Genomic DNA, 23,113 nt, shown 5'->3' on the forward strand with positions numbered 1-23,113 from the left:
TGGTTGATTGTCTCCATGCTGTGTAGAAGGCCTGAGGCAAGAAAGAGAAAACCTCCCTTTTCTCAAATCATACGCCGTTTTCCTTCAGTTTCTTCAGTAAAGTATTATTGGGATTATTATTTTTCCTCTGGACTCTGCCTGGATTATTTAAGTGCCTTTTCTAATGTGAGGATGTTGTACAAGGTGTGCTACTAGCAGAGCATGTCTACTCAGATGTAAGGCCCCCCCGTAGCTGTCTTCGGGCATCTGTTTGACATGTAACATTGCAAACTGGAGATGAGGCATGTATGTCAGCTCTGACCCCAAAGGGCCCAGCAGAGTTGGCCCTACCAAGAGGCAGAATGAGGCAGCCACCTCAGGCACCCGATATTGGTGGGGTGGCAAGGTGTTGGAAGACGGTGCTGTATTTGCCACATGGCCTGCTCTGTGCCCCCTAAGCTAGCCTGCTGCCCTCTGCTGTAGTGGAGGACTCAGTGCACCAGTGCTGAATCCTAGGCCCCATCTGCACTTTACATTTAAAGCAGTTTTATACCACTTCAACCAGAATCCTGGAAGTGTAGCTTGTTAAATGTGCTGTGTGTTGTGAGGAGACGCCCCTATTCCCCTCACAGAGCTACAGTTCCAGATTGATCACCTTCAATGATCAACTCCTCTTCCCAGGGAACTCTGGGAGTTGCAGCTCTGTGAGGGGAATAAGGGGTCGCCCAGCCATTTCCAGCACCCTTATGGAAATACAGTCCCACCAACTAAAGAACAACAGCAAGAGAAGTGGATGAACTATGCAGAACTGGCAAAAATGACAGAAAGAATAAGAGAAAAAGACAACAGAGACTTTGAAAAAGATTGGGAACCATTCATATTATATTTGCAGAAACAAAGAAAGGCAATAGACTTGATGGCAGGATTTAAATAGGCATTTACATTATTAGCATCAGAAAATGTTTAGAAAATAGTGAAACAAGATGATGTATTTAATTTTAATTTTATGTTTTTAGATTTGATGTTATGTTATTAATAACCTTTTCTGTTGAGAGATAGCAAAGCGGGTGAAAACAGAAACAAACCAGGAACACAAGTTGGGGGAAGTCTTGGAGTGGAGGGAGGGAGGAATATATAGTGAACATTAAGAATTTGAAATTTATGTAATGAATGAAAATGAAAAATGAATTTATTTATTTTTTAAAAAAGGAAATACGGTCCCCAGAATTCTCTGGGGAAGCCATGACTGTTTAAAGTGGTACTGTAGTGCTTTAAATGTGTGGTGCAGATGGGTCCTGGGTCGTGTGTGGGAAGGGAGGTTGCCCTCTTGCCCTTCAGGCAGCAAAACGCCTTAGGCTGACTCTGTTTGGATCCCTCTGTGTTTCGAAGACGCCTGCTCTTCCCCCAGGCTCTTGAGAAGTGTGAGGGACTTCTTCTGCGCATGCTTCCCTCCCCATGCTGAAGTTTGTTCTCAAGGCGCAGGGCTGGGATATGAGAGCGCGCATGTTCCTGCGGCTCGGACGTGCATTTCCGCAGAGGCCTTCTCCTCCTTGGCCAAGGGGGAGGGCAGGGGGTCTGAGAGGAGCAGGAACGGAGGTCTCAGCAAGGAGGCGCAGCGTGTCATGGCTGTGGCAGCCAGAGGTCACAGGCCTGGAATGCGCAAGTGCGCAGCTGAGCACAGCATGCAGCTGCCCCGTGCGACACCCAGGAGGAGGCAGCCCTGAGAAGCGTCTGCCATGCTGACTTTACGCACGACCTGCGAGCATATTTGTGGGGTGGGGTAGAGATGGAGGGGCTATAGCTTTCCTAACAGTTCAATTTTTGTTTGTCTTCTCCACACCCCTCGGGACTGGCCATTCCTTAGAACGCCCATTAACAGTCACGAGGCAGCTTTAAAGAGCAGAGTCTGCAGATTGACTCACGGCCCCAAATGTATAGCATGCTATTCAGTTAAGTTTTACTAAGAGCAGAGCCATTGAAATTAATGACCCTAACTTAGTCGTGTTCATTCATTTCAGTGGGCTTTCCCTAAGGCCTCAGCTGCACTATGCATTTAAGCAGCTTCATATCACTTATCATAGAATTGCAGAACTGGGAGGGACCTTGAGGGTCATCTAGGCCTACCCTCTGCAATGCAGAAATCCAATTTGAAACCTCACTTAGCTTTGCAAATGTGCTAGCAGTTTTATTGCTGTGCCAACTCTGCACAGGCATGGCTTTTCCCAATAATCCTGGGAACTGTAGTTTCATAAAGGTGCAGAGAGTCATTGGAAGGCCACCGTTCCCCTCCCAGAGCTACAATTCCCTAGGAAAAGAGATTGATTATTTAACCACTCAGAGAACTGGAGCTCTGTGAGGGCAATACGGTGGTACCTCTGGTTGCGAACAGGATCTATTCCGGAGGCCCATTTGCAACAGGAAGAGAGCACAACCCGCAGCAGCACATCTTCGCATGCGCGAGTGGCAAAACCCGGAAGTAACCATTTCTGGTACTTCCGGGTCGTCGCGGGACGTAACCTGAAAGAACGTAACATGAAGCAGTCATAACATGAGGTGTGACTGTAGTTTGTTAAGTTCTGAATTGTAGCAGAGACTGCGTCTTTCTTTGTATTCCAGTTAAAGCAGTACAGACAGCTGATGTGTCGTTTTCCACCTGCCCTTGAAAAAACAACAACCCCATTCTTCCATTTCTTCCTTTGCAGAACGAGACTACAGCAGCTTGTGTGACAAGCAACCGATTGGCCGGCAGCTTTTCCGACAGTTCTGCGAGACGCGGCTGGAGCTCCTCCGGTGTATCCACTTCCTGGATGCTGTGGTAAGGCAAGTGCCATGCCTAGAGCGGGTCTGGCTCAGAGGCATGTTTGCAGCTCAGAGCTGTCCACCTTGGGCTCGCTTGTGTGATGCTTTCTGGGGAGCCTCTGTTTAAATATAAGGCTATTGAAATGGGTAGAGCGTAGAACTAGGGTAGAGAACATGCTTTGCATGCAGAAGGGCCCAAGTGCAATCCTCAATATTGCTGCTTAAAAGGGTCTTAAGCATATCACAGCCCTGCAGGATCAGGCCAAGGACCAACTTACAGCATCCTATTCTCACATATATGTCTTTTTCACTTAATTTACATTTCTTACTTTCACTATTACCTTTAAATATCATAACTAATATCTCTCTTTTTTCCAATATTTCATATATTCCTCCTTACGAAACTTCTTGTAGTCCTACTAGCATTATTTGTTGATTACAGTTGCTCTTCAAATAGTTTGTATATTTCTTCCAATCTTCTGTAAATCTCTGGTCCCGCAGGTTTCGAATCCTTCCTGTCATTTTGTCCAGTTCTGCGTACTGTTAATTTCATCTGCCATTCTTCTTTTGTCAGTATTTCTTCTTGCTTCCATTTCTGGGCCAACAAAACTCTTGCCGTACAGCATCCTATTCTTACGGTAGCCGACCACCTGCCTGTGGGAAGCTTGCAAGCCAGACCTGAGTGCCACAGTGTTCTTCCCGCTTGTGATTTAGTGGCATCTGCCTCTGACCGTGAAGGTGGAACACAGCCATTTTGATCGCAGCTCATGGTTTATCTGGAGCAAGACAAACCACAGTCCGGGGTGGCGTGGTGGCGACAGGACTGAGGGAGGAATACCAAGACCAAAATCTTTGCTCTAGAAACCCACACATGTCTTAGTTTGAGCTAAGCCATGGCTTGGTTTAGTATTACATGCAAACCCAGCCTCCGAGAAGAGAGAACTGATCTGAATCCTCACTTGGCCAAGATGCTCAGTGGGTGTTCTTGGGGAGGCCACTATTTCTTTTAAAAACATTTATATTTTGTTGAAAATCATATCTTAGCCTGAACTCCCTTGCAGGGTTTTTGTGATGTTAAAATGGATGCCACCTTGAACTACTTGGATGGAGAGCTGAATAAAAAGAGAATTAAGTAGCTAATATCCCATCCAAGAAGTTCATGCATTGTACATGCATTGCACATGGCTTTCACATAACACCGGTTCTGAGAGATCTGCATTGACTCCCAGTACGTTTCTGAGCACGATTCAAAGTGTTGGTGCTGACCTTTAAAGCCCTAAACGGCCTCGGTCCTGTATACCTGAAGGAGTGTCTCCACCCCCATCATTCAGCCCGGACACTGAGGTCCAGCGCTGAGGGCCTTCTGGCGGTTCCCTCATTGCATGAAGTGAGGTTACAGGGAACCAGACAGAGGGCCTTCTCGGTAGTGGCGCCCGCCCTGTGGAACGCCCTCCCATCAGATGTCAAAGACATAAACAGCTACCTGAAGACATCTTAAGGCAGCCCTGTTCAGGGAAGTTTTAAATATTTAACGCTGTACTGTTTTAAACTCTTGATTGAAAGCCACCCAGAGTGGCTGGAGAAACTCAGCCAGATGGGCAGGATATAAATAATAAATTATTACTATTATTGTTATTATTATTGCTGCTGCTGCTGCTGCTGTTGTTGTTATTTCCCCCTCTAACTTCATAATAAGCCCATGTGGAGTCATGCATGGTGCTTCAGACGGTGTAGGGATTTGAAGCAGAACTCAGCCATGCAATTTTTAATCAGTCTTGATCCCACACTCTTAACTCAGGGGTTGCTATGTGCCTACTCATGCGCATGGGTGGAGTCCAGAGAGAAAAGTTGATAACACCTGACTGAGGAAAGTGAGCACAAAAGTGTATAATTTCAGGAGAAAGAGAGGATTTGCCTTTCTTAGGCCAGGCCTTGTACATAGAAGGGAGACATTCAGCCAAACATACAGAATAAAAATCCCCCTCAGAACTACAAAGGCAATTGGAGCAGGTGAAGATCTTGTTATGCAGCCTTGTTGCTAAGCAATACCTCCATCCCTCTAGGTTATCTGACTTACTGATAGGAGAATTAACCCTTAAGTTACTCACGAAATGATCTCTGCTGTTGCATCTCCAACATCTGCAGGGCTCCCTGCGCTCACTAGAGTTAGACTTGAAAGAAGCATTCTGCACTAGCCAGTAGAATAGATTAGATGGCAGGATGTGTCTGTTGCCTACAACAGTTTCTCCAGTTTGCAAATGGGGGCCCAAAGGATAGTTGACTCCTGCTCTACCCTAGGCATTATTCTATTTTAATCACACCCTTTCTCCAAGGGGCTTTCTTCCTCCTCCTCCTCCTCCTCCTCCTCCTCTTCTTCTTCAACATCATCATCCATTCATTTCCATACGGCTTTATATTTTTAAGGGGGGGAAATCTCAAAGCAGTTTACAACGTACATTAAAACATCAAATAAATCAATCGATACGGAGTGAATCATTACCTAAAAAGTCCAATATAACATATACATTCAAAGCAGCATAATTAACAGGAAAGTAAAATACTACCTTAAATATTTCAAAAGAAAACATTACAAAGGAGTTCAACTACAGAATGCCCATTTAACGCAACAAAGTTAACAAACAAAAATCTTAAACATTTCAAAAGAAAACATTACGAAATGAAGTCAAATATAAAATGCACATTTAAAACAGCATAACTAACAAGAGAATAAAATATTTTCATAATCCTGTGTGGTAGGTTGAGCCAGGATAATGATTTTTTTCATGACTGCTGAGTGAGTTTCATAGTGATCACGGATTAATGATTGATTGATTGGTTTATTACGGCCATTGGCCCATATCTAAAAACAATACATCAAAATTTATCCATGAACAATACAATTTAAACAGTTCCAAGTTAAAACACCCCTATAAAACCAATTTTACTTCAATTAAGTAAACTATACACAATAAGCTCCCTCTATGTCGACCGCAATTCAAATCCCTCAGATTTTGGGGGATATGCGTCTTAGTTCTGGCACTTATTGATGGTTCTTAAGTTTGGCTAAGCTGTCAGAGTCATACAGTGATCCATTTCTCCTCTTATGAAATAAGACATTAATCAGGTATCTAGCGACTGCAAGGGATCTACTTGAGTCTTCGTCGTTTAATAAGTATATTATTTGGGCTTCCTGAGGTCTGTCAGCTATTCTCGATAAATATGGGGCCAGAAACTTGGACCGTGAAGCCGAATGTATAGGACAACAGAAGATTATATGATATAACGATTCTGTAGATCGCTTCTCGGCCTTTTGGCTAAGATCAAGTGTAGTGAACAGGGATTAGAAATTGAGGTTCCTGCATGCAAATAACATTCTAGTCAGCATTGGCCCAAGATATTTTGCTGCCTGAAGGAAAACAGAAAACGCAGACAGAATTAAGGTGGGTATTACCCAAGGCTGACCAGGTTATGTTGGCATCTGGGTCAGAAAAATCCCCAAACTGTATTTTGTTTGGAGTAAAAACACAGTATTAATAAACTGAATAACGGACAATTTGCTGCTCTTTCATGGCCTCCAAATCAAGCTGCCTGAAGCGGCTGCTTCACTCTGCCTAACAGTAGAGCCAGCCCTAAATCTAACCACTTTGCTAGACTTGTAGGGTTTCTGGACCCCTGCCTGGGATGTGTGTATTGTTCCTCCATTTCTAGAATCCATGGGCTGTTTTGAAAAAGAGCCTGTAGGAAGCCAAAACTCTTTCATATCTCGATTTTTTTCACAGACCCCTTTTCCCTGTTATTTTCACCAAATTCACTTCCCCGCCACTGCTGCCTTCCTGATTTGCTCATGAGGGGAAGGCGAAAAAATGAATTCCTGAAGAGAGACCTTTTCCGTTGGGAGAGTGCGTTTCTCGCCCATTCTAAAGTCAACGTGCAAAAATTCCATTCAGATGACGTATAATTTAAAAGTCAGCCCTTCATCCGAAATAATATCCTAGTGTTTTCATGAGCTTCGCCCCACCACCCCCTTCGTTCTTTTCAAGGCTTGCTGGTTCTGGAAGCATTTTTTTGCATCCAGCAGAACAAACTATTGCTCCAGGTCATGTCAACTCATTTTAAGCTTAAAGGAAATTTATTTTTCTTTCTTTCTTCTTGCTAGCTCACACAAAGTTTTGATCTGAAATCCATTTGCTCCTACTCTGAGCTTATACGATGCCAAGAGGCACTTTTCGACGCTGTTTAAGAGGGAACATAAGCCTCATAAAATGATCTGTGTTTCCCATTACCAAACTGTGTTTATGCAATTGAACATCTCTCTCCCCAACTCCTCCTCCGTCCGCATTGAAGGCAGCTTGTCGAACCCACTTAAGTTTGTGTCCCTGTGTGTAACAGGGAGAAGTCACGGGCCCTGCTAGCAAATTTTAAACCAGCGTACACAAAAGTTAGGCCTTTTTCTTATTTGCATAAGCTTGCTGCTTGTGAATGACAGGAATGCCGATCTGGTCAGATGGCTGCTAAATGGGAAACACATGCTCGGAAAGCGATCCTCCGCTAGGCTGTGACGGTTGCAGCTATCAAAAGGCTTAGCAATGAAAACTCGCAGTGTGTTAAAAAACTTGGTTCGAAGCCCTGCTGAGCCAGGGACCTTTCTTTACAAGGGAAGTTATGAGAGTTTTTGTCGGAAGCTTTGGCTTTGAAGGATTGGAAAGAACCATCTTTTTTTTTTTAAAAAAAAGATATTTATTAAAGTTTCAAAGATTATATAAAAACAAAACAGAACAACAATACAAACAAACAAAAACAAGTATAATTTCAATCCCTTATTTTCTTGTAACTTATTTTCCTGACTTCCTCATACCTCCCCTTTCTGTATTCCAATTTCTAATTATTAATTCAGCAAATCCTCTCCCTTATTTTTCATTTAATTTTTAGCTTTTCTTTTCTTTTTACTTAACCATTACAGCTGTAAACCACATAATTTCTAAACCAACGTCATTCTAACATTCACTAATTTTGCAATGTTTCTTAAGATAGTCCTTAAATTTCTTCCAATCTTCTTCCGCTGTCTCTCCCCCCTGGTCTCGGATTCTGCCAGGTATTTCTGCCAGTCCCATATAGTCTATCACCTTCATCTGCCATTCTTTCAAGGTGGGTAGATCTTGTGTCTTCCAATACTTTGCAATGAGTATTCTTGCTGCTGCTGTTGCATACATAAAGAATGTTCTATCCTTCTTTGGCACCAATTGGCCAGCCTGGAAAGAACCATCTTACCTTCCTCAAAGTTTGGGGATCCTTTCCGCAACCTACATTCAAAGAATGTACAGTTTGTTCCCCCCTGTACACAGATGGTTGAGTGGTACACTCCTAGGTCATTGTGAACAAGTGTACAGTCTGTGTCTGCAAGAGTTGAGCTGTACAAATCGATAAGGGTACACACCTCCAAACAAACAATTGTAGGTGTGTAGAGACAGCTGGTCCTTGTGCTCCGCGTGATACGTGAATTAGCCTTCTGAGCTCTCAAAAAAGGGCACAACCTAGGGTGCCCCCAAGCATTGCCAAAAAAGAATTCACTTAAATAATGCAGAAGGAGTCTCCCATCCAAGTACTAACCAGGCCTGACCCTGCTTAGCTTCCGAGATCAGACGAGATCGGGCGTGTTCAGGGTAGTATGGCTGTAGACAAATAATGCAGAAAGAGTCTAGTGAGAAAGGAAACCCTTGACACCATTTAACTGAGGAAACTGAACAAAAGCAGTGTAGAATCTGAAGAGCAATAAACAGAGAGGTTTGCCATTCTCACTTCAGACCTTGTACATGGCAGGGTGATAGTCAACCAAACACACATAGGAAAAACTGCTTGAGCTACCTAGCCAATCAGGATGTGCGCTACCCCAGGAAACTTCATGCTATTCTGCCTGGTTCCTAAGCAAACACCTCCACACATCCCCTCACCCCAAAGTTGACTTTGTTGCTAACAGAATTAACCCTTTAGCACATGGAATGATCTCTGCTGTTGCACTTCCAACAGCTGGGCCCAGCCTTCAAGAAGGGGAGCAGTTAAACAGGTACATTAGAAAGAACAAATTCATCCCACAGCAGCAAGGAGTATAAATAGAGAAGCACCGGGCATTGAGTAAGCACAACTGGATAATAGTAGCAACTGTACTCTCCCGTCTCTTTTTTCTAGCTGTGGGTGGCCCTGCTCCACCGTAGCTACAGAGGGAGCTCCTTACAGGCACCCCTACAGCCCAGGGTCAGCTCAGAGAGCTTTCTTCTACCCCCACAGGAGATGCTGCGCATTCCTTCCCATTTGCTACGCTGCGGCCTTTTCATTAAGGAGAACATAGTTGTCACTTGAGCCTTGAGAAAGGCAATGACTCCTCAGCCATCCCGGCTATCCCCCTGCCGCTTCCTACATTGGCACGTCCTGCTTTTAAGAAAGAGGAAGGTTGTCTTGTTGTTTTAAAAAAGAACAAACCAAACTCTATGCACCTGCTCCTCCTCTGATTGGCTACTTCTTCAACTCTGGCTATTCACCCCAGTTCCATATTTGACTTGAATGCACTCTTGCGTTGTGGTTCTCTCCAGGACATGCCAGGCCAATTAACCCTTTGCCTGCTCCTCATCCCTGCCATTTCTGTGTGTGGCAGAGGGAGGGTGGCTGGGTGGGTGGGAGAGAGGGCGTTTTCTTGTTTCTCTCCCTCTCTCGTCTCCTAGCACCGAGCTGTGTTCCAAAACAATTGGGAGGGGAGCTGCAGGTCAGATTTTTATAGCAGCAGTGCGCTCCTCTCTGTAGTACGAGGCAAACAGCTTTCATCCTGTGGAAAGGGGCCAGGAAGGAGGGAGGTGGACCCCAGAGCAGGGAAAAGAACATGTTTTGTGTGTGTGTATGTATTCATAAAGGGGACCTCTTGCATGCAAGGTTTCCAGTTCCCGCACTCAAAAACTGTGAGGCACCAAAGGTTTGTCGCAGCATAAAGTAGCTATGAGCAGGTGAGTTGTTCAGTACCAGGCTGATGTACAGCATGCATTCATAAGTGCCAGCCTTTGCCATCCTGGTGCCCTCCAACTGCTTTGGATGGCAACTGTGCTGGCTTGGGAGTGATGGGAGGCCTAGTCCAAAACATGCAAAGGACACCAGGTCTGCAAATGCTGGAGTTTGTGTAGAAAAGCACTTGAAATGATAAGAGGAAGACCAGCAGTGGAGCTGATCTCTTTGAGCAAATAGGGGAGTGCCCCAGCAGCCTCAAGTCTGTCTCAGCCAGCCCCCACCTGCCTGCCTGCTTCCTTACTTAACAACCAGCCCATGGGGAGCACTGCCCATTATGCTACCCCTCCTTCCTTTCAATCTTGCCATTGGAGATCTCACCAGGGAGGATGGGGACAAAACTAGGAGTTGGTTCTGTTTGCCATTGGGGTCTGGCGCCACCTACTGTCTGCCTCCTTGCCTTCCATCCTACCAGTCCCAATGGGCACCAGCCACCACTGACAAACAAAAGCGAAATGGGAGCAGGAATGGTATGCCGGAGGAAGCGTCCTTTTAATCGGGTGGACTGTTAGTTCATCTTGGTCAGTATTGTCTATTCTGACTGGTAGTATCTCGCCAGGGCATCAGGAAGAGATCTCTCCCATCACTTCCTTAAAAAATACATGCCTCTGGAGATGTTGGTGGTTCAGCTTGGGACCTTCTGCATGCAAAGCATGTGCTCTGCTACTGAGCACGGGTTCTCCTGGTGCCAGTCCCAAAATGCTGAAAGAGAGCCAGCAGCGGGGAGGGATTCAGGGCAGAGGAATGCAAATACATGGGGAAAGAGGGAGGAAGGAGAAAAGGAATGTGTGGGTGTTCTCCAGAATCAACATTGCAGCTCGTGTGTGCGTGCCTTTCTCAGGTCTGATCAACCTGTTGCCTTTTCTCCTCTCCCAGGTAGAATATGAGGTTTCCCCAGACGAGAAGCGGAAGGAAATGGGAGAAGAGATGATCCGCAACTTTTTCAACAGCAAGGTAAGTGTATTATTTCTGTGGGACAAGGGTAAAAGCGTCTGTGTCGAGAACTGCTGGCGGCTCCCCCGTGTGGTGATTCACTTCACGGCGGCTTTCCAGGAAACGGGCTGGCTCCTGAGCTGACTCCACCGAGGCCGGCCATTGACTCCTCGTGGGCAGGGAAAAGTATAAAAGGGCATCCTAGGTAAATGCTGCTTTGCTTAGCTAACAAGGCCAACCTGAGCTCTAGTGTACCTAGCCTTGCTCTTTGTTCTTGACACCAGTTTGCCCTCCCATCTCGGATCAGGATTTGCTTTTTGGACCTGACCCACTGCATCCCATTTCCCATGCCCCAGCCCTGATATAATCAAGCTGATGTTGGAATTGGGCCTGCCCTTTGGAACTCCCTCCCACTGCATACCTGGCAGGTGCCTCCTCTGTTGTCTTTCTGGCTCCTTCGAAATACATTCCTTTCTCAAAATCTTTATTCCAGTTGATATCTGTTTTGAATTTGTATGGAGTTTGTGTGTGTGCTGCTGCTGTTTTGAAATGTTTTTACAGTATATTTTTGTTTTACAAAATTGTTTTTATGTATGTAAAACACACTCACACAAGTGTGTGTGCGTGTTGCTGTATTGTAAATTGCTTTGGGATGCCTCATGGGAAGTGATTCATAAATGAAATAGATCGCCATCAGCGTTGGATCTGTACTGAGGATTACCAGCCTTTTTTGGCCAGTGGGCATGAAGCTTAGCACGCCTTTCTGTGTTAATTGTTTTTTTTAATAATATTTTTTATTAATTTTAACATATAAATTATAAAATGTACCACAAAACCTATCACTTATACAATCTTTTTGGACTTCCATCAGCACCTCTGATGATCCACCGTTTTAACCACTTCTTATGCATTTCTTAACTTTATATTGCCTTTACTTCTCTTAACAAATCATCCTCCCCCTTATCCATTTTTACAATACTTCTAATAATACTCCTCACAAAACTTCTTGCAACCCTACAAACGTCGTCTGTTCTTCACAATTACTTTTCAAATAGTCCGTAAATTTACTCAAGTCTTCCGTGAATTTCTGGTCTCGCCGGTTTCGAATCATTCCTGTTAGTTTATCTAATTCTGCATAGTCCATTAACTTCATTCTCCATCCTTCAATCGACGGTAACTCTTCTTGCTTCCATTTTTGGGCCAATAATATTCTTGCTGCTGTTACTGCATATAAAAAGAGCTTACATTCCTTTCTATTTATATCACTCCCCACAGTGCCCAATAGAAATGCTTCTGGTTTCTTTATAAATGTATATTTCAACATTTTTTTCAACTCATTATATATCATCTCCCAGAAGTATTTCACCTTTTTAATTGTTTCTAGGGAAAAAAATCCATTTGCATTCTACTTAATATGAAAAATTACCTGGAAAACAGATTCTCTGCCATTGAGTGGTAGTTCAACAGTACCTGGAGAACATCAGCTGGGGAGGAGTGGAAGCTGGGCCAAATGGGGGTGGGGATCAGACAATGTTCCAGATCTGAGCCTGTGGTGGAGGCAGAAATGAAGTCCAGCACTCAAGACACTTCAAGCGTATGTCACTCATGGCTGGTGTTGTTGTTTATTTAGTCCCCAGGCTACATAGCAGAGATCAGCCAGTCTCTCATGAACCATTGCACGGAGAATCTGCAGAGAAGCGCCTGCAAAGACCTCTTCAGCAGCTGTGTGCAGTGAGTGCCAGGCCCTGGGGAGATGGGTGGGCAGTGGCGGGTGGATTTCGTTCCTTGACACTACAGTACTACGGCCACGTTCATATCAAACCACAGTTTATTGTGATGCCCAGATGCACTCACTGGGCTTGCTGCTTAATAAGTGCAGCCTCACCTTTCTTAGCAGGCCGAGACAGGCAGGGACTGAATTAAATTTCTTTGTTGATTAATTCCAAGGTGGGCAGGAGCTCTGTTGATCTTGATGGCAAGCACTAAGCACATGTACACGTGGCTACAATCTGTACCACTGGCTCCGTTTCATCAGTCTGTCTCCAAGCCTTGAAGAGTCGGCCCAGTCTTAATTTGTGTCTTTTTCACAGGCACCTACACGAGTACCTCAGTGGAGCTCCTTTCACGAACTACCAGGACAGCATGTATTTTGACAGATTCCTCCAGTGGAAGTACCTGGAGAGGTAAGGTGTTGTTCTTCATCACCCAAAACCCCTCTTGTTCCTTTGCCAAACTGATGCTCACCTGAATGGAGTTCTCGTCCACTTTGTTGTTTCAGGCAATCAGTGACCAAAGACACCTTCAGACAATACCGGATCCTTGGCAAGGGAGGCTTCGGAGAGGTAGGGAGATGATTGGCAGCCACAGGGGCTGCTTCTGGTCTGGGGCATTGCAGAAAGCTTTAGGCTCCCGAAGGCACAGGATACATGATTATCATGCTTAAAACACTGGTGTTGTTATTACTTACTTTTAGTTATGTATTTATTGATATCCTGCCTTTCCCCCTAAAAACGCAGGAAAACCAATTATTAAAACACAATAGAACATTGATAAAATTAAAACTATATGTAAAACCTATTAAAACCATGCCAATAATTACCATAAAAAACAGCACAGCGCCAGCCCTTTCATTAAAAGCAGGCAGTCAGCCCCAAAGCCCGTTGTAAGAAGAAAGCCTTCACCTGCCGGCAGAAGGACAAGGAGGGAGCCGACTGAGCTTCTCTAGGGAGGGATTTCCAAAGTCTGGGAGTGGCTACTAAGAAGACCCCTGTCAAAAGGCGAATTACCACGGTGGTTAGTAGCAGTGACTATAGCAAGGAGCCTTAGCTCAGTGGCTTGTTCTGCATTCAGAAGGTTCCAGGTTCAATACCTGATGTCTTTCATTTAAAGGATCAGGTAGCAGGTGACGGGGAAGACCTCTTCCTAAGACAAGGGTGGAGAACCTCAGGCCTAGCACCAAGGCCCCCCCCCCATGCCTCTCTCTTTGGACCCTGGAACTCTCCCTGGACCACACACCTTACTGACTGCACCCTCCTTGAGCATTTTTTGCCTGCCTGGAGTGTGTCCCTAAACTCAGATGGAGGACAGAGAGTGATGCATGAGCACGTGTAGAAACTTGACTGCTGTTCAAAGGTAAAATTTAGGGTTGCCATATTTCAAACATTTGGACAGCCAGAAAAATTGTTGAGGAGCTTTTTTTGGCAAAGTTTTTGAGCGTTTTTAACGAGAAATGGCAAAAATGGCACTGCCAACATGGGCTGCCATATGTCTGGATTTTCACAATTGCGGTCTGTATGGTAAACCTATAAAACTGTCACCCATTGCTCCTCCCACTTTTGCCTCTGGCCCCTCCCACCTCTGGTGTGTTGTCCCTGGAAGTTTGCCCGAAAGGGAATGCAGACATTAGACTGAAAAGGTTTTCTTACACCTGCTTTAGGGAGGATGAAAATCAGCCTTAAAGAGAATAAGCAGCACCTCCTCAGGTAGATGAACCATGCACCATTTACCTCCATCTTGTCTGGATCAAGATTCAGATTGCTGGCCTCTTATCCAACACGTGACAGATCCCAGCCATTGATTCAGCATTGATTCTGCCACTTTACCTGGCTCAGATGTAAAGGGGAGAGAGAGCGAGAGCTGGGCGCCACCAGCATATTGATGGCTCCTCATCCCAAGTCCCCAGATAATCTCACTCAGGGCTTTCATGTTAGAAAAGCACAGGAGAAGACTGAATCCTGTGGATCCTCACAGTATACGTGCCACAGGACTCAGCAGTGGTCTCCTAGCTCCACCTTCTGGAGCCAGCTGTCTTGGCAAAAGTGAAGCACAGTGCTCTCATTCCCCAACTTCAAGAGCCTGTCCAGAAGGTAAAGGTAAAGGGACTCCTGACCATTAGGTCCAGTCATGACCGACTCTGGGGTTGCGGCGCTCATCTCGCTTTATTGGCCAAGGGAGTCAGCATACAGCTTCCGGGTCATGTGGCCAGCATGACTAAGCCGCTTCTGGCGAACCAGAGCAGCGCACGGAAACGCCGTTTACCTTCCCACCAGAGCGGTACCTATTTATCTACTTGCACTTTGACGTGCTTTCGAACTGCTAGGTTGGCAGGAGCAGGGACCGAGCAATGGGAGCTCACCCCGTTGCGGGGATTCAAACCACCGACCTCTGATCGGCAAGTCCTAGGCTCTGTGGTTTAACCCACAGCGCCACCCGCGTCCCGTCCAGAAGGATACCATGGTCAATAATATCAAAGGCCCCCAAGAGGGGAATTACCAGGCTCCCAGGCCCCTTGTCCTTCTCCTGGCACTGAACATCCATCAGACCAAGGCAGTTTCAATATCCAGCTGAGGCCTGAAATGTATCTAGATCAGCGGTTTCCAAACTCCACCCCCCCATATGGGCCACTTGAAATCTGCTGAGGGTCTTGGTGGGCCACTTAAGGATTTTTCTGCTTGATTGGACAGTTAGAGTGTTCAGTGCTAGCTAGATGCTGCATGGTATTTAAATGTCTTCTGGTTGCATCTTTTATCTCTTATATATAGTTTTTTTTATATTGCAATTCAAGTTCCATAGCATTCAAATGCAGTACAATATAGGAAATGAAAGAAGCAATCAAAATACAATTAAAAATCAATATGAATAACTCCTTTTAACAGCGAGGTCAGGGGGTGAGTGCCGACAGGATTTAGCCATTGTGGTGGGAAGAATGGCTTATCGCGCTTGTGGGGAATGACTGGCCAAGAGCCCGAAACAGGAGCACTCCTTTTAAGAGGAAGGATACACCGCAACATTTTCTTGCAGGTCCTAATAATAAATGACATTGTGCCCCAAATCACTCTGAGTGAAACAAAAGGACCACATCACACGCTGTATCCCAGCACGTAGAACTGCGGACCAACAGCTCTTTAATTTTAAAAGCAGCTCTAGGGGAGCTCCCTTCAATTCTTCCCCTGCCTGCCGTTTCCTTGTTCCAAATCGCTCTCCCTTGCAGGTTTAAAATGCAGATTTGCGGAAACATTGGAGGGGTGATTCGGAGGAAGGAAAGAAAGACCTGCCCTTTCCATCTCTCCCTTTTGCTTCTGAAGTGGTTTTCATCAAGCTACACTTACACGGCAGTTGCATGTATAATGTGCAGTTTTGCCTGATAGTATTCTGGTGGGGTGGGTGGGCAGGGGAGCCATGAGTTTCTTGCTGCACCTGACTGTGAAATTTGCGGTGGCAGGGGGATTTCTGAGAGCCTCCCCTGCATTTTGCACCCACATTTGAAGGGGATTGTTTGCTGAGTCCCAATGCAGGACTTGGTGGTTTGCAAATGTGCCTTGAAAGGATCTGCAAGGAGGGAAGAAGTCTTATTCTTATTGAGTCTCCCTGGACCACCTGACATCTGTAATAACTTGTACTCTAGGGGTTCAAGAGTAAACAGAGTTCCCCCTGGCTGCCTGTTTTTCTTCAATGAGTGCTAGTGCTCCTAGTACGTTTCCGAGCACAATTCAAATGGCCTTGGCCCAGTATACCTGAAGGAATGTCTCCACCCCCATCGTTCAGCCCGGACACTGAGGTCCAGTGCCGAGGGCTTTCTGGCGGTTCCCTCACTGCAAGAAGCAAAGCTATAGGGAACCAGGCAGAGGGCCTTCTCAGTAGTGGCACCTGCCCTGTGGAACACCCTCCCACCAGATGCCAAAGAGATAAACAACTACCTGACATTTAGAAGACATCTGAAGGCAGCCCTGTTCAGGGAAGCTTTTAATGTTTGATGTATTAAATCTTTGTTGGAAGCCGCCCAGAGTGGCTGGGGAAACTCAGCCAGATGGGAGGGGTACAAATAATAAATAATAATAATAATAATAATTATTATTATTATTATTATTATTATTATTATTATTATTATTATTATTATTATTATTATCATCACCATAGTGCCTTGCCTGAACATGTATGGATCTCTACCCAAATCTGTCTGCCCTGCCATGCCCTCTTTTCACCTTGTCCTCAGGTGTGTGCATGTCAGGTGCGGGCGACAGGGAAGATGTACGCCTGCAAGAAACTGGAGAAGAAGCGCATCAAGAAGCGGAAAGGGGAGGCCATGGCTCTGAACGAGAAGCAGATCCTGGAGAAGGTCAACAGCCGGTTCGTGGTGAGTGTGTGCCTGGGATGCTGCTGATATCCCACATGCCCCCAAGACTGACTGCTTGCAGGCCACCTTCCTCCGATTCCTGCCCTGCAGTTTTCATGAGCTTCCCTGATGTCCTTTGCTAATGCCCACTGGGGATGCCTCATATAAGAGGAATCTCCCAAGTTCCAAGGCAGCACATCTGCAAAAGGTGGTAGGACTCATGCTTTGCATACAAAAGATAGGTTCAATCCACGGTAACTCGAGCTGGCTAAAAGACTCCAGTCTGAAACCCCGGAGAGCCACTTCCTTGACCATGTAGAGGTTGCAAGCTGCTTGCAGTACTTGACCAACTTCCATGCAGCTTGGTGGCATAATCCTCCGCTGAATGCTGCTGGAAAACAGCTGATCCACACTCCTCAGCTGATTCCAGGGTTGTGTATGTAGTGTTAGGGGAGGGGTATTACCTCTGGTGGGGGGCACATTGTGCACCTTCTGGGGTAATTTGTTCACCTTTGGTCCCCATCCTGAACTCAGCTATGACCTGTGGCTCCTAGAAGCTGTCAGCATGCAACAGTGGCCACTGGCCCCACCGGAGAACAGCTTCAACTGGCTGGGTACATCAGGTGAGGGTAGCCAACAGATCACAAACCTTTGGTGAGTTAGGGACCTTCCCCTGCATGCAAAGACAGGCTCCCATGGACTGAGTGGACAAGGCCAAAAGTGGTTTCAGTGGTCAAGAAGGCATCTGTAGAGGGGACAGATGGGGCTTGTCAGCCTGGGAAAGGAGTCCGTCTAGGACAGCCTTTCTCAATCTGTGGGTCCCCAGATGTTGTTGGACTACAATTCCCACCATCCCTGAGCTCTGGCTTTGCTAGCTAGGGGTGATGGGAGTTGTAGTTCAACAACATCTGGGGACCCACAGATTGAGAAAGGCTGGTCTAGGAGAAGGAAAACTCTGAACCTGAACTCTAATCTTCAGGAGGAAAAAGGCTAAGGAGTAAATCCTCCACAAATTTGGAGTCCCAAAGTTGGTTGGATTGTGCCTTGTACACCTCCTTCTGTTAACTCCAGCCAAGCTGGTGCCAAATGTATTGCTCTGCTTTCCTTTGGAGCACATCAGCGAGACTGAGAGGGGGGTCTTGTCCTCGGGGCAGCCCAGGACCTCCATACACACTGCCCAGGCTTGCACCCAAAGTTGGTCACTTTGATGCTGTTTATGCAGCCATTTGGCTTCATCCCTAAATACTTCATCCCTGGAGGCACACTCCATTGTCTCTCAAGGCAGACGGCTGCCAACAACAGCTCACCACCAGTCTCACCACCAACATCCCACCAGTCTGCTGGGAACCAGAGGGACGGATGTCCTGGGACTTCTGACATCCCACTGTGGCTCCCCACTGGAAGGAGCTGAGGATCGCATTAATCTGTGCACCTCTCAACTCTTTCCTGCATCCATCAGCTGGCCAGCAGCAGGAGACACATCGCTGAGATCCCATTAAGCACCTCCTCTCCCCTGACTGGACCAGTAGGTGGCAGCAAGGCACAGTGCAATCTCAGTGCACCAGGAGAGGGGTGGGTTTAAACCTCTCCATCCCAGCATTTGCCAAGGGCAAATGGTGTCAACAATACTTAGTTAGCTGGACCAGTGGTCTCACATTGCTCAAGACAGCTTCTGCTCTTAAGCCACTTCTTGGGAGGCATACAGCACAGATGGCTCTTGCCTCCATGCCTTGCTTCCTGGTGGGATCTGGTTGGCTGCTGCATGAAGCAAGATGGTGGGGTGTTTTTGGCCTGATCTAACAGGGTTCTTCTTCTTCTGCATGCCCACAGGTGAGCTTAGCCTACGCATACGAGACCAAGGATGCCCTCTGCCTGGTCCTCACCATCATGAACGGAGGCGACTTGAAATTTCACATCTACAACATGGGCAACCCCGGCTTTGACAACGAGCGGGTCACTTTCTACGCTGCAGAGATCTGCTGCGGCCTCGAGCACTTGCACCGGGAGGGCATTGTGTACAGGTGAGAGAGAAGCGGTCAGGCTCCCCAGGCTCCAGGAAGGCGAGGCGCATAGGGAGAGCCTGGGAGCAGGGCGAAGGCAGGGGTGGGAGAGGCCTTTCTCATAGCATTGCTGACACAGGGCAAGATGGAGAAACCCTCCGTCTCCTTTGCACGTGTGGCTGGAGGGTGAAAAGTGTCAGCCCAGACGGGGGTGGCAGGCCTGGCATATTGGTCTGTGTCTCTCTGGTTGCATTTCGAACCTGATTAACAGTATGTCCTTGTAAATGTGTTTGTGTGAGGGGGGACATGTTATTGATTTTGTTTGTTCTTGTTTTTATTATATGTTTTGTGTTTTATATTTTTATGCGGAGATCCACCCTGAGATCTTCGGATGAAGGGTGATATACTAATACTAAATACCAATACTTATATTGAGGGATGTGGGTGGCGCTGTGAGTTAAACCACAGAACCTAGGGCTTGCCAATCAGAAGGTCGGCGGTTCGAATCCCCGGTACGGGGTGAGCTCCCGTTGCTCGGTCCCTGCTCCTGCCAACCTAGCAGTTCCAAAGCACCTCAAAGTGCAAGTAGATAAATAGGTACCGCTCCAGCGGGAAGGTAAACGGTGTTTCCGTGTGCTGCTCTGGTTTGCCAGAAGCGGCTTAGTCATGCTGGCCACATGACCTGGAAGCTGTCTGCGGACAAATGCCAGCTCCCTTGGCTTATAGAGCAAGATGAGCGCCGCAACCCCAGAGTCATCCGTGACGGGACCTTAAGGTCAGGGGTTCCTAACACTTATATTACTAATAATTTTCTCCTCCACCTCCAGTTTTTCATTCCTCCTCCCACAGTGAGTCAGTGTTCTGTGCCCACTGAACATGGCCAGTCCTCATTGGGCTGTTTTAGGGATCCCTCCCCCAACCACATTTTTTTTTTTTTGTACTTCTGCAAACTTTGGGTTTCCCCGGTTTTGCTGAAACCTCCCTGTTGTGCTTGGCTGGTTCCATTTTGGTTCCATTAGTAACAACATTCACAAACGGAACAGTGGAAATAGAAAGACCCATAAGCCAAAACTTTGTTCCCGTATGCAGCTGTAAGTTACTGAATCAAGCTTCCTCTATCCAAAGCAGTGTTTAAATTTTGCCTTAGTTCCTGGAAACTTTGAGCTTCTTTCTGTACCACAAGGGCTGGACATTTTTGCTGCTCCCCTCCCTGTTCAGGACTCTAATCTCTTCTGGAGAGGTTATAATAAATTGCTCCTGAGCTGGCATAATTGTGTGAGTCTCTGCCTCTTCCACCTGGGACGGGACCCACATTCTCAAACGAAAGACAATGAGGAGATTGCCAGGCGAATCTTCAGAGTGAGGACATTCCACAGCCTTGGTGCTACTGCTGAAAACTCTCCATCTTTCCTGCTCACTCATTTGACCACTCATGGTGGTGGCACAAAGAGTAGGACCTCAGAAGCAGGTGGATTATGGGGGCAGCTGCTTATATCAGATACGCTGGTTTAGGACCCACTTGTACAGTCCTCCTTCCCCCCACAAATATCCTATGTGCTTGAAAGGGTTGAAGAGCCTTAAACCTAGAAGTTCACCTGTCTACCTGCCTCTCATTCTGAGTTGTGTCTGTATCTTTGCTGCAGAGACTTGAAGCCAGAGAACATTCTCCTGGATGATGATGGTGAGTCTTCTTCTTCTTCTTTGGTGATCCCTCATCTACTTGTAAGATTGTCTTCCATGAACACGGTTTAAACAGTGAGTACGTAAGTGACTGTGGAGGCCAATTCAGGATCCACACATCTTTCCACAGTGGGGACATAGGTTTCTGGATAGATCGTGGTGAAGGTTTGTCAAGCATTCCTTCCTGTTAGCATGTTTCTTCCTTTTGTCCTGAGTTGGAGCGTCTTCAAAGCCCATGACACCTTTGGTAAAGGCTGTTCTCCAACTGGAGCGCTCGCAGGCCAGTGTTTCCCAGTTGTCGGTGTTTAAACTGCATTTTTAAAGATTTGCCTTGAGGGAGTCTTTAAGCCTCTTTTGTTGAGAACTGGATGCTGAGGCTGCCCTCTGAGGTTCTGGGCCCCAATTTGCTTGCTGCTGACACATGTGGCTCACACCATGACCTCTACCTCCCCTTTCCCTCTTATTCCCTATAGGTCATATCCGGATCTCAGATCTGGGGTTGGCCATCAAGATTCCAGAGGGAGACACCATCCGTGGCCGTGTAGGAACTGTTGGCTACATGGGTATGTAGTCAAGGAAAATCTCAGATCTCCTTGCCCTGTGGAGGAGCTGGCTCAGTCCTCTTGGGGTAGCTTTGCAAACTCCTTGCTGAAAGCAGAAGGCAGTCTTACCATACTAGGAGCCAGGGTGGGTTGGTGGGTGGGCTGCAGTTTAAGGCAATGAGATTGAGGAGACCTGAATTTAAGGCCTGCATGAATCCAGGGTTTGGTCAACACAATTTGAGGTCCTCCTCAAATGGTCTCAGACAAAGGCCTTCCCCATCACTGGCTTCCTGGAGAGGCCAGGGATTGAATCTGGGACATGTGCTTTTCCGCTGAGCTTGTCCCCATCTCTGACCGTTCTCCCCTCTCCAGCTCCAGAGGTGATCAACAACGAGCGCTACTCCTTCAGTCCAGACTGGTGGGGGCTCGGCTGCCTTGTCTACGAGATGATCGAGGGCCAGTCGCCATTCCGCGCCCGCAAGGAGCGGGTGAAGAGGGAGGAAGTGGAGAAGCGGGTTCAGGAGGACCAGGAGCAGTACTCGGACAAGTTCTCTGAAGATGCCAAGGCCATCTGCAAGGCGGTGAGCCGGGGAAAGTGAGAGGCTGTGCCAAAGCTCTGTAGAATCAGAGTAGATGTCCTGGGGTGGGTGCAAGGGATTGTGGGAAGCAGGGGTGCAGCTTGCCCTACTCTTATGGAACTGTTTGTCCACTGATGCTTGCCAGAGCCCAACCCTGCAGGAGTTTTCAGGGCACACAGTTTGAAGCATTTGTTTCTATAGGGACTTTAAAGGAAAGGAGAGGGAGATGTAGCAAAACATTTCCGTATGGAATGATTCTCTCCAGGTCTTCAGCAACATTCCTCTTTTTCTGCCCCCACCCAACAGCCTGTTAGTCCTCCTCACTAGGTTATTTCGGGGGGAGTTGACCACTTCCCCTTATGTGTTTCTTTGCTTCCTAAATACTCTTTTTTGGGCGGGGGTATGTCTGCAAACCTATGAGCTCCCCCAGCGCTGCTGGTCCCTCTCTCTGGTCCATTTTGGCTACATGTAGATAGGCACTTGCTACCTAAACATCAGAAACCTGATCCTGGAATGCAGTCGGGGCAGCCTCTGGCCCTACGCCTCAAGCAAGGGAGAACCCTGTTAGGAGAGTGTGCACACTCTGATTTTTGTTGTTGTTTGATGTCTTCTCCCTCCACCCTGTCTTACCCAGCAGTGATGTTTACTGGGATGCAACATTCCAATCTGGATGTTTGAGGCCAGACTCTGCCAATAGCTCCCTGGCTAGCGGTAGGATGGAGAGGATCAGGGGAATAAAAAAACCTAAACCAAACATAGGCAAGGGCCTGTTTGAAACAGAAAATGTTTTTTACAAGCTGCCTCAAATGGGGAAAGGCATCTTTTGTGTATTTAATAAACTTAAGTATTGCCCTTCAAGTGGAAATGATCAGAGTACAGTGGTACCTCGGGTTACAGATGCTTCAGGTTACAGACACTTCAGGTTTCAGACTCCACTAACCCAGAAATAGTATCTTGGGTTAAGAACTTTGCTTCAGGATGAAGCAGCGGGAGGCCCCGTTAGCTAAAGTGGTGCTTCAGGTTAAGAACAGTTTCAGGTTAAGAACAGACCTCTGGAACGAATTAAGTACTTAACCCGAGGTACCACTGTAGTTTACAATGAAAGATACACAATCATTTTAAAGGGATAATAGATTAGACAGAGCGGGGAGCACCGAGAAGCAGTATAAAGGCCTTAGAGGAGGATGCTGCAACAGACAGTCTGGTCCAGCAAGACTCATCTTACTAACTTACTCATCTTTCTGTTTCTCGCTGCTCCTGGCCCTTTCATATTGTTCAGCTCCCATCAGCCCCAGCCAGTGTGACCATTGGTCATTGGCGATGGGAGTTGTAGTCCAGCAACATCAGGGCGAGAGCCACATCTTCTACCTGGCCATTTTCACGGCTCATGGAAAGTTTCTCCTCCGTGATCTTATGAGTACAGCATTTCTCAAGAGGTGGAGAGCG

The 23,113-nt window shown here is 46.7% G+C and overlaps 1 protein-coding gene across 1 annotated transcript in view; it reads left to right on the forward strand.

Annotated features, from left to right (window-relative positions):
• Positions 1–23,113, forward strand: part of LOC309358134 (G protein-coupled receptor kinase 5-like) — a 75,161-nt gene that overhangs the window by 47,549 nt on the left and 4,499 nt on the right. Inside the window, exons 3-12 of the mRNA XM_081890973.1 lie at positions 2,682–2,794; positions 10,699–10,776; positions 12,386–12,486; positions 12,846–12,938; positions 13,034–13,097; positions 16,748–16,888; positions 18,698–18,888; positions 20,511–20,548; positions 21,021–21,110; positions 21,462–21,670. Of these exons, the coding sequence (XP_081747099.1) occupies positions 2,682–2,794; positions 10,699–10,776; positions 12,386–12,486; positions 12,846–12,938; positions 13,034–13,097; positions 16,748–16,888; positions 18,698–18,888; positions 20,511–20,548; positions 21,021–21,110; positions 21,462–21,670 (1,118 nt within the window). The remainder of the gene's footprint in view (positions 1–2,681; positions 2,795–10,698; positions 10,777–12,385; positions 12,487–12,845; positions 12,939–13,033; positions 13,098–16,747; positions 16,889–18,697; positions 18,889–20,510; positions 20,549–21,020; positions 21,111–21,461; positions 21,671–23,113) is intronic.

The sequence above is a fragment of the Podarcis melisellensis genome, assembly GCF_964234715.1.
Source record: "Podarcis melisellensis genome assembly, chromosome: 15".
In the NCBI taxonomy this organism is placed as follows: domain Eukaryota; kingdom Metazoa; phylum Chordata; class Lepidosauria; order Squamata; family Lacertidae; genus Podarcis; species Podarcis melisellensis.